The sequence below is a fragment of the Lynx rufus genome, unplaced genomic scaffold, assembly GCF_022079265.1.
Source record: "Lynx rufus isolate CCGP_SWC_20201006 ecotype Redwood Valley unplaced genomic scaffold, mLynRuf1.p SCAF_10, whole genome shotgun sequence".
NCBI classification, from domain to species: Eukaryota; Metazoa; Chordata; class Mammalia; order Carnivora; family Felidae; genus Lynx; species Lynx rufus.
The window spans coordinates 44,269,112-44,283,685 of NW_025814824.1; the positions used below are offsets into that span (position 1 = coordinate 44,269,112).

The window sequence follows — 14,574 nt, forward strand, 5'->3', positions numbered from 1 at the left end:
ATAGTTTGCATTGGGTTTTCTCTGATACTAATGAGTTTCTTTTCTAAGTCAATCATAGTTCTAACATGGTTTGGGCCTTGAAAAGTTCAGTTAGGTGGAGAAGCTTTGGATGTTCTTTTTCTCTCACTTTTGGGCCTTGGCATCTCCCCCTGGCACTGTCTCATGCTCTGGTGGCATTGGGCACAGAGACACATACCCACTTTCCACCAAAGCCTCCATTTATTATTTTGTTATTTTATTATTTTTTTAATGTTTATTTTTGAGAGAGAGAGAGAGAGAGAGAGAGAGAGAACACAAGCAGGGGAGGGGCAGAGAGGGAGGGACACAAAGAATCGGAAGCAGGCTCTAGGCTCTGAGCCCGACGCGGGGCTCGAATTCACAAACCACAAGATCATGACCCGAGTCGAAGTTGGACTCTTAACTGAGCCACGCAGGTGACCCAAAAGCCTCCATTTCTTGAGGGCCAGAATTCTCTTATTATGTTGCACCGTGTCCCAAGAAGTTGAATTATCTCATCAATATAGGGGGAAATTCTAGTCTAAAATTTTCAAAGTGGCGAACCTGCCGTTACACCTTAGTAACCGAGAAAAGATACTTGCTATCTGAATAACGGGAAGGTTCGAGGTTCACAAACCCTCCGTTAAACCTCACTACTGCTGAGAACATAAACGTTTGCTAACCAAGGGTAATATTTTAGGAAGACATCATGGGGATTCTAGGTACCATCTGCTTGAATAATCTTGGAAATCCCTATCAGAGCTAACATTTTTGACCAAAATTTATCATGAAGTCTCCCAAAGGAGCTCCAATATCATAGAACAACAAAAACAACATGTAACAAACTACGCCTTCATAACGATGCCTGTGTTTTTTTTGTTGTTGTTGGTTTTTTTTGTTTTTTTTTGTTTTTTGTTTTACCACCCTCAAAGATCCAAATTTAGCGGAGAGGAGATATTTTCATGCCATTTTCTCTTATTTTTTTAAGAGAAATCTAAAATCCCAGTCAGTCTCCTCATCCTTCCCTCCTCATTCTTTACTTAGTCACATAATACGGAAACATTTTTATCAGCACTGTGAGGCTTTATGAAAGCAGACCTTGAAAACTCTCCTGAGTTTAGGTAAAGGCCAATGCTAGACTGGGGAGAAATAAATCAGGGCTGAGTTCCCGAAAGGAGAAAGGAAGGGCTGAACACAGTAAGGGGATATTTAAGTTTCCAGAAAGCAAGTAAGAAGAAAAGCATGCATTTTCCACATTCTCTTTTTATCTGTCTACATCTTCTTTTTCCAAGAATGTGATTTTCCTCTATAAAACTGTTTGCCCACTGGTGCATCTTCTGCACAACTTTTAACGAAAGCAAGGACAGTTTTGACTTTCTTAAGGACAGAGAGAAATCTTAGAGGCAAAACGAAATGAGAGCTACAACATGTAAAAAACCATCTCACGATACCTGAGCACGTTGGACCCAATACAAAAAAGTTAGAGTTTTAGATTTCGGAATCTAAGAAGTTGGCAAGCCATCCCCCCATGTCCCCCCACCTGTGGGTGTACATTTAAAGGGTCTGCTGTGTCACACCTTGAGGAGCATGACGCAGCAAGGAGGGCAGTTTCATGCAGCAAGCCTACCCTATGCCACGTCTGGGTTGGCAAAATTAAAATGTCAGAAAATGCCGGGTTCCGGGCGGGACAGACTGTTTCTTTGAATTGTCTTTCAAGCCTGGATACGTTCCCAACACCGAAAATTTGGAAGCTTGGTCAATTCCCCGTGGCAGCTCAAACCAGTTTTGTGTCAGCAGTCACTGGGAGAAGATAATTAGCGCTAAAAGCCGTTTAAAAGTCAAATGACTTCTGGGTTCCAGAGAATGTACGAACGAAGCAAAACACCTCCCGCAGAGGGGCTTCCTCTGTGAAAGGGACGGTTTTAAAATGTTCTTCATTGCCAGTGTAACGTCTGCACTGAAGACAGCTCTCAGAAGTGAGGTGTCAATGTAAAATTAGTTCACTTGTAAATAGGGATTTTTAAACAGCAGGTTAATTACACGAGACAGGCTAACCTCTCCGGAGAATACCGCAATGAGCACATGATGCATGGGGCTCATAATTTCCATTAATAAAGTCAGGATGCACACCTCGTTCTTCACGTAGCTTGGTAAAAATACAACTGGGAGAGAGAGGAAACTGACATAATAAAGGCACCGACTCGCTTCTGTGAAGCTGTGCTTTGGGGGGACCTGAGCCGTTTTCCCACCTTCATTCTGCTTCTGGAGTCATGGCCTTAATTTACCCCATTTACCCGGAGTTCCTAGCCTGGCAGTCTCAGGATCATCTACACCTTCCTCTCTTATTCACTCTCTGTGACCAGTTCTTCTCAATTCCACGACAGACACGGCTCTCAAACACAGCCCCTGCCATCCACACCACAGCCAACACCTGGTCTAAGGCCTTGTCACCTGGGCTACGTAATACCAGTTTTTGAGTTATACTGAGTACTGCTAATAATGGCAAACACCCAGGCAGTGTTTTCTATGGGCCAAGAACTGTTCTAAGAGCATTCTATTCTCACAACAATGCTATGAAATAGGATTATGATCCTTCTTTCACAGAGAAGGAAAATGGAGAACAGAGAGGTTAAGTAACTTGGCTAATGTCACAGAGCACGTAAGTGGCAGATCAGGGATTTGAATTCATGTGATCTGTCTCCATGGTCTCTCATCTCAAACCATTAAACCGATTCTGTTTTAATTTAACCCATTATTATTTTTATTATTGTTGCTTTTTTTTGGGGGGGGGGAATAGGGAATACAGTTAACTGATTCAAAATTTAAAAGCTTCAGAAAGCTGCATACTGAAAAGACTCTGCCACGCTGGCTCCTCACCCTCCCTCCCACCCCCCGCCCCCAGGCCCTGGTTAAGAGGTAGTCAGCATGACCAGTTTTTTCAACAGTGTCCCGAGAAAAAACTTATGTTACTTCTGTCCTTTTGTTCCCCCCTCATACAAATATACTTTACTGGATACGATTTGGCATTATGCCTTTTTCATTGAACATATATTGAAGATCATTCCGTATCAATACATGAAGGGCTTCCTCATTCTTTCTTTCTTTCTTTTTTTTTTGAAAGACTGCAGATGGTCTGGGAGGGGGCGGCAAACTTTTCCTGTAAAGGGCCAGATAGTAAATATTTTAGGCTCTGTGGTCCATATGGTCTCTGTCACATATGCTGCTAGTGCTTTTTCAAAAAAAAACCTTTAAAAATGCAAAAGCATTCTTATCTCATGGGTTGAATTAAAAAAGGCTGCAGGCCGGATTCGGCCACGGACCATAGTTTGATGATCCTTGAACCAACAGACTCTTACCTTGCTGCCCTATATCCAATCTTCCCTAACTCTGGCCACTTCCCGACCACCCTGAGAGCACTGTCCTATCATACAAATCTGACACCGTCAGTGCTTCCTTTAAACCCTCTGTTGCTCCCCACTCCCGACAGGGTAAAGTCTAGAGTGCTTGGCGGTGCCTACGATACCCTCCACAATCCATGTATTTCTCCACACCTTCATGTCTACTGCACTGGTCCGTGCTGCCATCAGCTCTGAGCCTCAACTCCTGCAGCGACCTCTTTACTCCACTATTGACATATGACCCTCTTGCCCCAAATCTACTCTTCTCACAGCAGTGCAGCCCTAGGGATTTCTTAGAAGTGCAGATCACATCTGGGAACCTCCAATGGTGTGTTGCTGCCCTAGAAGGAAGTCGACTTCCTTACCGTGGCCTACAAGGTGAGCCAGCGCTGCCTGGCTCTCCTGTCCAACCTCATCACCACCATCCTCTTCCGCTCCCTCTGCTTCCCACTCACCAGCCACACTGACTTTTCTGTTCCTCCAACAAGCCAAACTCATCTCTGCCTCCATGGGTGATTCCTTGGCTGCCTCCTTGGAGTTCAGCCTCAGTTCAAATGCCACTTCCTTAGTGAGGTCCTCCCTTGTCTCCCAACCTACAGGGAACCTCTACTAGTCCTCCGTCACATCACCATGTTTTATTTTTTTCATGGCCCTTATGGTCATCTATAAGTATATCTTGGTTTGTATTTGTAAATTCTCTGGTGTGGGCATCCCCGGTACCCAGCACAGTGCCTGATACATATGAGGTGATACCTGAAAACTTTCTGATTGAACAGCTGAAGAGTTTCTGCCCAATTTACCTTTCCTAGTGGACCTCTCCTCACTCCTCACCTTGTACTTCAGTTCCCGGGTCCACCGGCTTTCTCACCAATCACTAAACATGAGCTTCCCTCTTCAGATTTTACACCTTTGCACTTGTTATCATCTCCTCTGAGCAACAAACTTCCATGCACCCATCAATACAGTCAAATGTTACGTCCTCCATGAAACTTTTACACTTTCCCTTGTTAGTGTCACCTTCTTCCTCCGGCAGGTTCCCAGAGCCCTCGGTACAGAGCTCCGTGATCACCCTGGGCTATAATTACTTACCACAAATGTTCACTTATTTATTATATCCTAAATGCCCCCAAACATTATATATGTGTGTGTGTGTGTCCACATACGTTTATGTGTATGTGTGTGTTCATCTATATCTATTTATATGTATTACATTTTCATTTTACCTAAATGAGTTCCTTCAGGGAAGGAACACCTTGGATGGGATTTATGTGGTAAGTACGGGCACGTAACAACATAAATAGCAGCATTTAGCTCTGTGCTAAGCGCTTTACATACATTATCTTATGTAACTCTCCTAATAACCCAAGCGAGGCTGGCACCATTATTATCTGTAACTTGTGGATGAGGTAACACGCTCCTGGTGAATCCGCTATCCTGCAGCCAGCTGGTGGGGTGGCCCTTTGGAGGTCTGCTTGCCCTTGAGGTGGTACACAAATCTGTCCTGTTTCCCTGCGTGACACCTGGGGGCACAGCTCTGCTCAGAGAGGGGTCAGGTGGGGCTCTCTCTCTCTCCCCTATAGCAAGGTGCTTCCTCGTGGGGGTCACAGATGTCCCTCTGCCAGCCAGATGGAGAGGCATGATGGCTACGCTGCCCTCAGCACACCTGTGACCGTGCCATCCCCAAGGGCAGCCAGATGTCCTTGGGGCCTGCCTCCCACTGCCACACGCTGCTTATCCATGTGGACGTAAGCTGCTCCGCTAGCTTACCCTTGAGCTAATGCAGAGGGACCACAGGGCTCTGGACAGAAGGGCGAGAGCCTAGAAGGCGGACGAGACAGGGCAGAAGGAGCTCCATTTCTTTATCATTTCTTTAGTTACTTCTTTTCCAGCTTTACTGAAGTGTAACCGACAGAAAAAAATGGTATTTATTTAAGGTGTATGACGTGGTCATTTGATATATGTATATCTTGTGAAAAGCGCAACAAAGGAAGTCATCGACAGAATGAAAGGCAATGTATGGAATGAGAGAAAATATTTGCAAGCCCTATATCTGATAAGGGGCTAATGATATATTTTGGATATTAGAACCCCTACAACTCAATAGCAAAAAAAAAAAAAAAACCTGATTAAAAAATGGGCAAAGGACCTGAATTAGATATTTTTCCAAAGAACACATACAAATGACCAATAGGTACATGAAATGGTGCCCAACATCTTTACCGTTTCCATTAAGTGAAGAGACTTTTCTTGCATATTCTTTTAGGGAATAAGGGCAACAGGCAAAATTAGCCCCCCCCCCCCCCCCCAGGAACAGGCTCCATTACAGAGTGTATCCTGGTATAAAGTAGGAGAGAATGCTGAAATAGATTTGTTGTAGTCTGGCTTCTATTTGTGGGCACTGTGTAACTTTTCAGCTCATTGCGAAAATTCTATCTAGAGAAGTAGGTCACAAACTTTAGAGCAGTGCTATTCAAAGTGTGGCCCTTGCACCAGCAGCAGCAGAATCACCAAGGGACTCGTTAGAATTGCAGACTCTGGGACCACTCCAGACCTGACAAATCACAAGCTGCATTTTAATATGATCCCCCAGGAGCTTTGTAAACACATCTGAGTTTGTGAACCGCTGATCTAGGGTGCCTGATTAAAATGCGAGTTGGGGCTCTCTGCCTTAGAAATTCTGATTCACTTGATGAGGATGAGAGCCAGAAATCTGGCAAGCATCATTTACTTCTGGGTGGTTCTGTTTACTTTTGTGAATCACTGGGGTCCAGCAGCAGTGCCGCGGGGTGGAAATTGTGCAGACGCTTTATTTAGACGGTCCTGAGATTGAATCTCAGCTCAACTACCCACCTATTAGCTAGGTAACACTGATTAACCAGTTCGTCTTGTCAAGCCTTAGCTTCCTCAAGTGTAAAATGAAGACCGTGAAGGCCTATACCTTCAGCTGTGACGCTGAAAGGCCGTATCATATGTAAAGTGCCTAGTACCAAAACTGTGGTGGAATGGGCCAGAGTATTGGTTAATTTCCATTGCAGAGACAGGGAAGGTCCAAGAGGGTTAACCGAGGCATGATGGCTGTAGTTTCCCTGTTACTGAACCTTGATCTTAAAGACACAGAGAAAGGATTAGACTGCAACAGCCATCAGACCTTATCATTTATTAAGAATCACCTGGAAAGTGAGTTAAAAATGCTGATACCTGGGTGCCGTTTCCCCAATTTCTGTTTCATCTGCATTTTTACCTCCAGGAGATTAAATGTATGAGGCCGCCACTCTCACTCTGAGAAACAGTGGCTTAGATAACATATGTGTTCATTCAATAAACCAAGAGCTTGACACAGGTAGGGCCCTTTGCTGGTACTGAGAAATACAAAGAGAAATGATTCTGTCCGATATCTGCCCGGACAGGAGCTTGGGCCTCCGAGGAGAGCGCGGGGCCTGTGCATCTACGTTAAGGCAGCAGCAGGAGCAGTAGCCCAGAAGACCAATGGAAAAAAGCCATACCTGGGCTTCTGTGGCTTCCATGGTGTGGGAGAGATTTCCATTTTGCACAGGTTCTGAAGCATCACTGGTTGGTGTCATTTCAACCTCTGTGCTGGTGCTGTTTGGGAGCTCGATTTTTTCTGTGATATAATTCAGACACACACAAAGAAAGCAAATGGAGTCAATGGGGGGTAAGAGCCACATGGGAAAGAACATCCTAAAATGTCCGGCCAGAGGGGTGGTGAGGCCTGGGGTTAGGGTTGTGCCAAATGACAGAGGATTTTTCCCATTCTCCCCAACATCTTTTAGCAAATCAGTGTTCTTCCTCTCTTTAATAGCTCTCTGGCTCTCTTACTCTGGCCTGACATCTTGAGTGCCCTTTCAGTTCCCATGGTGTGCATTCTCTAGACTAGGCAAATTCACCAAGTAGCCATTCAAGAACATGAACACAGACATTTTTTCACCAAAATCATGCTCAGTCTACATACTACTATTTATACCCAAGACCACACCCCTCCTATATATTTTTAACAACAGGCTCTTTTCTTTTGTATTACATTCTGGAAGGGGTATTTATTGGCTGGGGCCCCAGGAGACTTGGGTCCTAGGCTCTGTTCCACCACTATCGGGCTGCCATTTTAGGCAAGTCTCCCCCTTCCACCAGGTTTCAGGAACCTTATCTGTAAAATGAGGGAGTTCAGGGGCGCCTGGGTGGCTCAGCTGGTTAAGCGTCCTACTTCGGCTCAGGTCACGATCTCATGGTTTGTGGGTTCAAGCCCCGCATCGGGCTCTATGCTGACGGCTCAGAGCCTGGAGCCTGCTTCTGATTCTGTGTCTCCCTCTTTGTCTGCCCCTCTCCTGCTCATGCTCTGACTCTCTCTCTCTCTCAAAAATAAATAAACATTAAAAAAAATTAAAAAAATTTTTTTAAATAAAAAAAAACCAAGGGGGTTCCACCGGTTGACCTTAAGGCCCACTGCTTCTGGCTCTAATTCTCTAGGCTCTGGGAGCACACAGCTCTGCTGAAGTCTAGGTGGTGGGGGTAGGGTCAAGAGCCTGGCCTTCTCAAAAAGCCAGCAGAATGCGACTCAGCACGTTCCCCACCTGGGCATCCTATCGCAAGCAAGGCAAGAGGAAGCTGAACAAGACACAGAGGCCAAAGTCGGTCATTCCTAAGCGAGAGGTAACGTCTCGCTAGCATGAAGCCGCGGGTCACAAAGCACAGATTCCAGATTTCCTCTGGGAGTTGAGAAGTGGCTTCGGGGTCACTGGACTCTGGGACGCTGGACACCACAGGCCGGCCCAGGTTCGTACTCTGGCTCTACTGCTCATGCTATGGGACCCTTAGCGAGTAATTTAACTTCTCTGCGATTTAGCTTCCTCGTCTGTGAAACCGGAGTGATGTACTAACACCGCGACTACTGACAACAATGCAATGAAAGGACACGCCTATAAAAATTAAATTAAAAAATGCATAAAAAGCACTTAGCACAGTGCTGGAACAGAGACGGGTAAACCATCTGATCGTTATCACAGTAACTGCCTTGCGCTACAAGATTTATTTTTTCCGGGCTCAGAGGAGCACCTCAGGTGATCTGTCATCAGGCGCTACCAAGGTCTGCCAATGACTTCAGTGGGAGGGAAGTATAAAGGCGTTTAGGCCCCCTGGCTGCGCTGGGTAATTCTCGGATTTCAGGAGACAATGAGGCTGTGTGGTTCAATGTCAGGGTTGCCAGGAATATCGTTAATGCTCATCAGCATCAGATCCGAGCAGCACCAGACTGCTCACAGAGTGTCAGAATGTTTTTTTTTTCCCCTAGTAACTTCCGCTGGAAGATATTTTTGTCGTCACATAAAAACTATTGACTTTGAAGTGGCCAAATTTCGGAAATCATGGGGAAGTATTTGTTTATTCACGTACTCAGTTGCGGAATACAGAGGCATAAATCGTTTTTAATTAAGTTTATTTATTTACTTGTGGGGAGAGACAGAGAGAGCGAGCAGGGGAGGGGGGGAGAGGGAGAGGGAGAGGGAGAGAGAGAATTCCAAGCAGGCTCGGCACTGTCAGCATGGAGCCCAACGCCGGGCTCGAACTCACGAACCCGGAGATTGAGACCTGAGCCAGAACCAAGAGTCACACGCTTAACCACCTGAGCCACCCAGATGCCCCCAGAGGCACAAATATATTTAAACATGGAAAGCCACAGACACTCAAATTTATTTCAACTTTCCATGTTTTTAATAGTGACAGTGTTGTGTATGTGATGTTCTGCTGTGTGTGACCCTGCCGGTTAATCCCAATATGCTTGGTCCAGTTATTAAAAATGCCAAATACTAAAACCTCAGGAAATACTGCAACTCGGCTTTGGGGTATCTATTGGTTGAAGTGAGACAACTTTAAGACCAGCCTGCAATGGCCAAACCTGACCGCGGCTAACATGGGATTATCAGGTCCCAAAGAGGAAGTAAGATGTCTGAGAACAGACATGAACAGGTAAGGAGAAAACCTCCTGCACGTGACATTTAACAACTCAGCTTATTCCCTTCAAGTTTATCTTTTCTTTTTAATGTTTTTTAATTTATTTTTGAGAGAGAGAGAGAGAGAGTGAGCGAGCATGAGCAGGGGAGGGACAGAGAGAGAGGGAGACACAGAATCTGAAGCAGGCTCCAGGCTATGAGCTGTCAGCACGGAGCCTGATATAGGGTTTAAACCCACGGACCGTGAGATTGTGACCTGAGCCAAAGTCAGACACTTAACTGACTGAGCCACCCAGGCGTCCCCAAGTTTATCTTTTCATACCCAATGGGATCTTAACTGTTTCTTGGCCAAAGATTTTCCCGGAGCTAGAAGTCAGGATAACAGGGGAGGCAGAAACTCTTCTAAGGAATGTTATATATTTTGAGTGCAACACTGCTGAATTTTGTCTGCAGATAACTGCAGTTTCTTGGGCAATAGCATCGTTTGTAGCATAGATACAGATTAGGTTAAATTTAGTTTGAATTTGGAATTAGTGAGTTATATTATAGTTGCAGACAGGAGAGGAGGAACATCATGTTGCAAGTTAAAATAAGATGTCTGAGTGTCACGATCTGGTCACACAGGTGCTCAGAAAAAAGTCAGCCAAAAAAGACCTGGGCTAGTATTGCCGAATTCTTAAGAAAGGAGAGGTGGGGCTGTCTCATAGGGACCCTGTCACTCAGTTTAGGGGTGACCAAGTGAACCATCTGGTAACTTAGCGGGTGTGGGGTAGGTAAGATCATAAGTCTACAGTATAAGTATCTGGTTACCAGGCAAGAATTTCAGAAAGGAGAATTTCACCTTTTGTTAAACATTAAATGACGGGTGTGTGTGTATGTGTGTGTGTGTGTGTGTGTGTGTGTGTGTGTGTATCCTCTTTATGTGGAATTCCTGAAATGAAGTGATTTTCTACTCTTCAAGGGAAATGCCTGGATAGAAGCTGATTTTACTTTGGTTCCTCATAGAATCATTTACTCTTTTTGGAGTCCCCTAATGCAGGTGACACAGTGCATCCATTCATGTCCTGTACCCCGCATGGGAAATGGGCTCTTCCTGACACCCAGGAATGGGCTGAGCTGCAGGGTTGCACATCTGCACTAAGTCAAGGGTGCCCATGCTGGGTCCTCCATCTCTGCTCCCCTCCACGCACTCCAGAAAAGGCATGGGATGAAGTTTCTCTGCACTCACCCACGTGATTGGCAGCCCCGTTCTGCCTCTCGTTCTCATCCACCTGGCATTTCTTCTTGGCGATCTTGTGGAGAATAGAAGCCTTTTCTCTGAACCTCCCTGAAGCAAGAGAAAGCAGTGGAAAGGAGACACAGTGAGGAGGAAGACAAAGAGAGGGGCTTGTGGAAAATGGCGAAGCATTGGTGCAACACGCATGTGGCTTCCTCAGTTATGCTGCACGATAGCAGCGACCACAACTTTCTGCTCAACCCAAATGCCCTATGCCCTACAGGAAGGGTACTTTCTTACCTTTGTGGATTCTTTAGCCCAAATCTGTGTGAGAATCTCAAGCTCCCAGACCATAGTTGGGAGGTTTGACTCGGACCTCTTTCCCTCCCTTCCAATTGCTTACAAAATAAATGAAGGCACCAATCATCACTAAAACTCCCCCTCCTGCTGAGATCCAAAACAACTCCAAAGATACAGAGATGCTCTGGAGACACAACCATTACTCTGGAATTAAATGTTCATCTCAGAATTGGCTTGTGACAATGGAAATCCAAGCCCAAGGGTCCTTTGAGTTGTTCAACCATCTATCTTAATTAACATTGAAGAGTCTAAATGAGTTGGGAGCATGCATCCCAGCTTTCTGAATGAGCTGAGTCAGCTGCGATTAAAGCATCAAGGAGGCAACGGATTCCATCTGGGGATTCAGGGCAAAGAATGATCAACTGAGCAGAGCAAGTAATGTCTGTCAGTGATGGGATACTTAGGGAAAGGTGCTGGAAAAAACACTCAAAATTCTCAAAACAGTCATTTAAAACAGACTATACCACAAGAATAACACTTAATTTCTTCTCCATTATTGACATAGTTAATGATTAAATGCATGCAACAAGCACAGGAAACAAAAAGCATGCAAAAATGTAGAAATTAGTGAAACATAGTACATTCTCTTTTAGTCCTTGATTCCCGCTCCCCCCCCCCTCCACCAAGAACATTCAAGGCCCAAAGGAGCCTCATTTTAAACTGACTGGCTATTGCCTAGATTCAGATATGACGAGTCCTTCAATACACCACAACCTCTACAATTTTCTCAGTAGGCATTTGCGTTGGCTGGATTCTCTAGCAGCGTATTGCAGAAGATCTCATTTTGCTTCTCTAGTCAGACCAAAAAGTGAACCAAACCCAAGCAAAACCCAAATGTTTCTCTTCGAGAGTCTCTTTTCCTAGGATGGGCCATGGCAGGTTGGCATCCACTTAACCTCCCTTCCTCAAGGATGGAAATCATGGGGTGTCGCCAAAGTAGTGACTTGCGTCACTGGGGGGGGGGGGCGGGTGGTGGTGACAGAAGCCGTAAACTAGAGTGGGATCAGCTGATGCCAATGGGGAAGGTGACACAGGATGGAGCCCTTTCTGCTTCCAAGCTCCATCAGTCATAGGCCTAGACACCTTGCTACTGCAAAGGCAGTCTCTAGGATGAGAGTGCCTCATTGTAGGCAATGAATGTGCACCAGAGCGCACCCTCTCGAAGGAAATAGGAAAGGAACCATTACACAGAACAAAGTAGGTTAGGATGTGGCTTGGGCTTCAGAAAGAATGAGAAAAAAGGAGGAGGTGATAGGCATGACGTCCATCCTTGAGGGATGTTGAAGGTGAGCGTTAGGTTCACCACGCTGAAAGGTGTTTTGAATTTGGCTGTTTCTATTTAGTTTCTGAGAGAAATTCTGAGAAGAAAAGGGGGAAGAAAAGAAAGCCTGGGGATGAGGAGAAGGAGGAGGCAAAAGGGACTAAGAAAGTAATGAAAATGAGAAGAGGAAGGAGGGAGGAGGTAGGCAGGGGGCTGTGATTGCCTGGACGTTGCCGAGGCAGTGTTGATGCGAGCCACTGTCCTGGCTGCCAAACCTCGTCTCATCTGGAGATGAGACAAATAATGAAGCGTGGCTGTCCATACTCTGCAGCCTTAAGCCTGAAGAGTGGTACTTCTCGTGGAAGACAATTCCAAGATGTCCTCACATCATTTGCTAAAAAGTTCAGGAGATGGAAAAGGCAAGTTCTGAAACATTATAGGAGAGAATGCTCTTACTAATCAAACCGTTCAGTGGTTTCAGGGTCATTCTTTGAACTTGGAACCTCCTGGATCTCTGTGAGATGAAAAGGATCAAATACTGCTGTTTAAAAATTACTTAAAAAAATCGTAAGAAAGCAGGAAACATTCAGAAGAAGAGACAAATAAGCCTGTGGGAACATAATCTGAAATAACCCGACCCCAGGAATGCCCCAAATTCATGAATCATGGCAGAGAAACTATTTGATAGAAAACAGCTAATCACATCTTGTTTGTGGTTACAGGAGTATTTTTCAGAGCTTAGATGTATACCAGGGAGAAATGATAGTAAAAGGGACCCAAAAGCATGGAAGGGTTCGGCCACGGTGTTGGCCACAGCCACTCATGGGCTGGCTTTCCCAAATCCTCTAAAGGGAGGCTAGGAGCATAGGGTAGGAAATGACTCTAGACTTGGGATTTCTTAGGGTCCTGAACGTTTTTACAGGTCAGCGAGAGCTTTCTAGAGAGTGTGTTTGTACTTTTCCCACTGCAGCAGCACTTGGGACTTTCTAAGCTTCTGAAAGGTGGGAGGGATTAGCTCTATTTGTTCTCTTGGGGCTTAGCCCTAGGGGCAACAGGACAAAGCTCCAGAGGCTGGCTGGGATCTCTCCTTCCCACTCACCTCTGCAACTTTTGAAATTCAACCTTCGTCCCAGTTAGCATGACCTGATTACCATTCTGCATTCCCAGCGCTGACAATGGCTGCTCAGTGGCCTAAAAGGATTTTCCCTCCAAGAGTCCTTTCGAGAAAAGCAGCAGTGAAATACCACCTACGGAGTTCAACACACAGGTATCCTCCTGGAGGGTGGTGGGGCAGAGCCTGACAAAGCCAGGCATGCCCATTTTAGCCCAATGGACATGCCAGGGATTCCCACAGGGCACCCCCTGAGAACAGATGTGAGGATGGCTAGCCAGACAAGAGAAAGCATGAGGTCTCTGGGGCAGAAGCCAGCGCAGAAGCAGTGATTCTCAAAGACCCTCTGGGCCTCGGGGTAGGAAGGCATGGCGAGTTCTGGACCTGTTTAGCCTAAAGCCACAAGCTGGGCAGAACACCCAGTAGGGTGTGTGTGTGTGTGTGTGTGTGTCTGTGTGTGTGTGGGACAGCACAGTATTGTGGTTCAATTTTGGACATGACTGGGTTCAAAGGTGGATCTGGGTTTAAGCCCTGCCTCTTTCACTGGCTCTGCTGGGTGAGTTAAACAGGGATTCCATCTGTTAAACAGGGATTCCTACGGCACTGGCTCATGAGTCCGATGCAAAGCTTAAGTGAGAAAATGTGTGCAAGGGGCTTATCATGATGTGTGGCATCACAAGAAATCTGTAAATAAGAGGAAAAAGAAAAAGTAACGAAAACCACAGGGTCAAGGTGACAGGGCCCTGAGCTGCCTTAGGAGAAGCGCTGGCATCTTCTCTATCAGTCCAGACATGTGAGTCTGGAGAATTAGCTACACCCTCACCTGACATCTAAGCCTAGTTGGATTGGTGTTCAGGTTTCAGTGAGGCCTCCCGAGTCAGTTCCAAACCGATTAGGAAAAGGATCACTTTACATCTTCCTGAGATGGAGAAGGTCAAGGTGACAGAGCTGACATTCTGTGTCTTAAACACTGATATCTTTGCAATCTCAAAATGGAAAGATGATGATCAGTCTTCTCCCATCACCTGTGGGGACAGAGTGCAGGCAAGGAATTACGGCTGCACAATGGATCTGTGTGCTCCAAGACCTTTCCGGTGCACAAGGGTATTACCTCCTGTGTCTCAGGCTCAGAATTTTAAAACAGGGATAATAAGAACACCCTTCTCATACAGCTGTTGGAAGGCTCAATGCGTTAATATGCATCAGGTGTTTAGACGGGCTCTGATATACAGTAAAGGAATTGTCACTCCGAAATGGTTATTATTATGGAG

The 14,574-nt window shown here is 45.6% G+C and overlaps 1 protein-coding gene across 2 annotated transcripts in view; it reads right to left on the reverse strand.

The window, feature by feature from the left end:
- The window catches only part of SLC24A2 (solute carrier family 24 member 2), a 241,047-nt gene that overhangs the window by 33,069 nt on the left and 193,404 nt on the right, over positions 1 to 14,574 (reverse strand). For both annotated transcript variants that reach the window (XM_047098204.1, XM_047098194.1), the window contains 2 exons: positions 10,584 to 10,682; positions 6,899 to 7,017 (listed from right to left, as the gene is read on the reverse strand). In XM_047098204.1, coding sequence (XP_046954160.1) covers positions 6,899 to 7,017; positions 10,584 to 10,682 — 218 coding nt within the window. The remainder of the gene's footprint in view (positions 1 to 6,898; positions 7,018 to 10,583; positions 10,683 to 14,574) is intronic.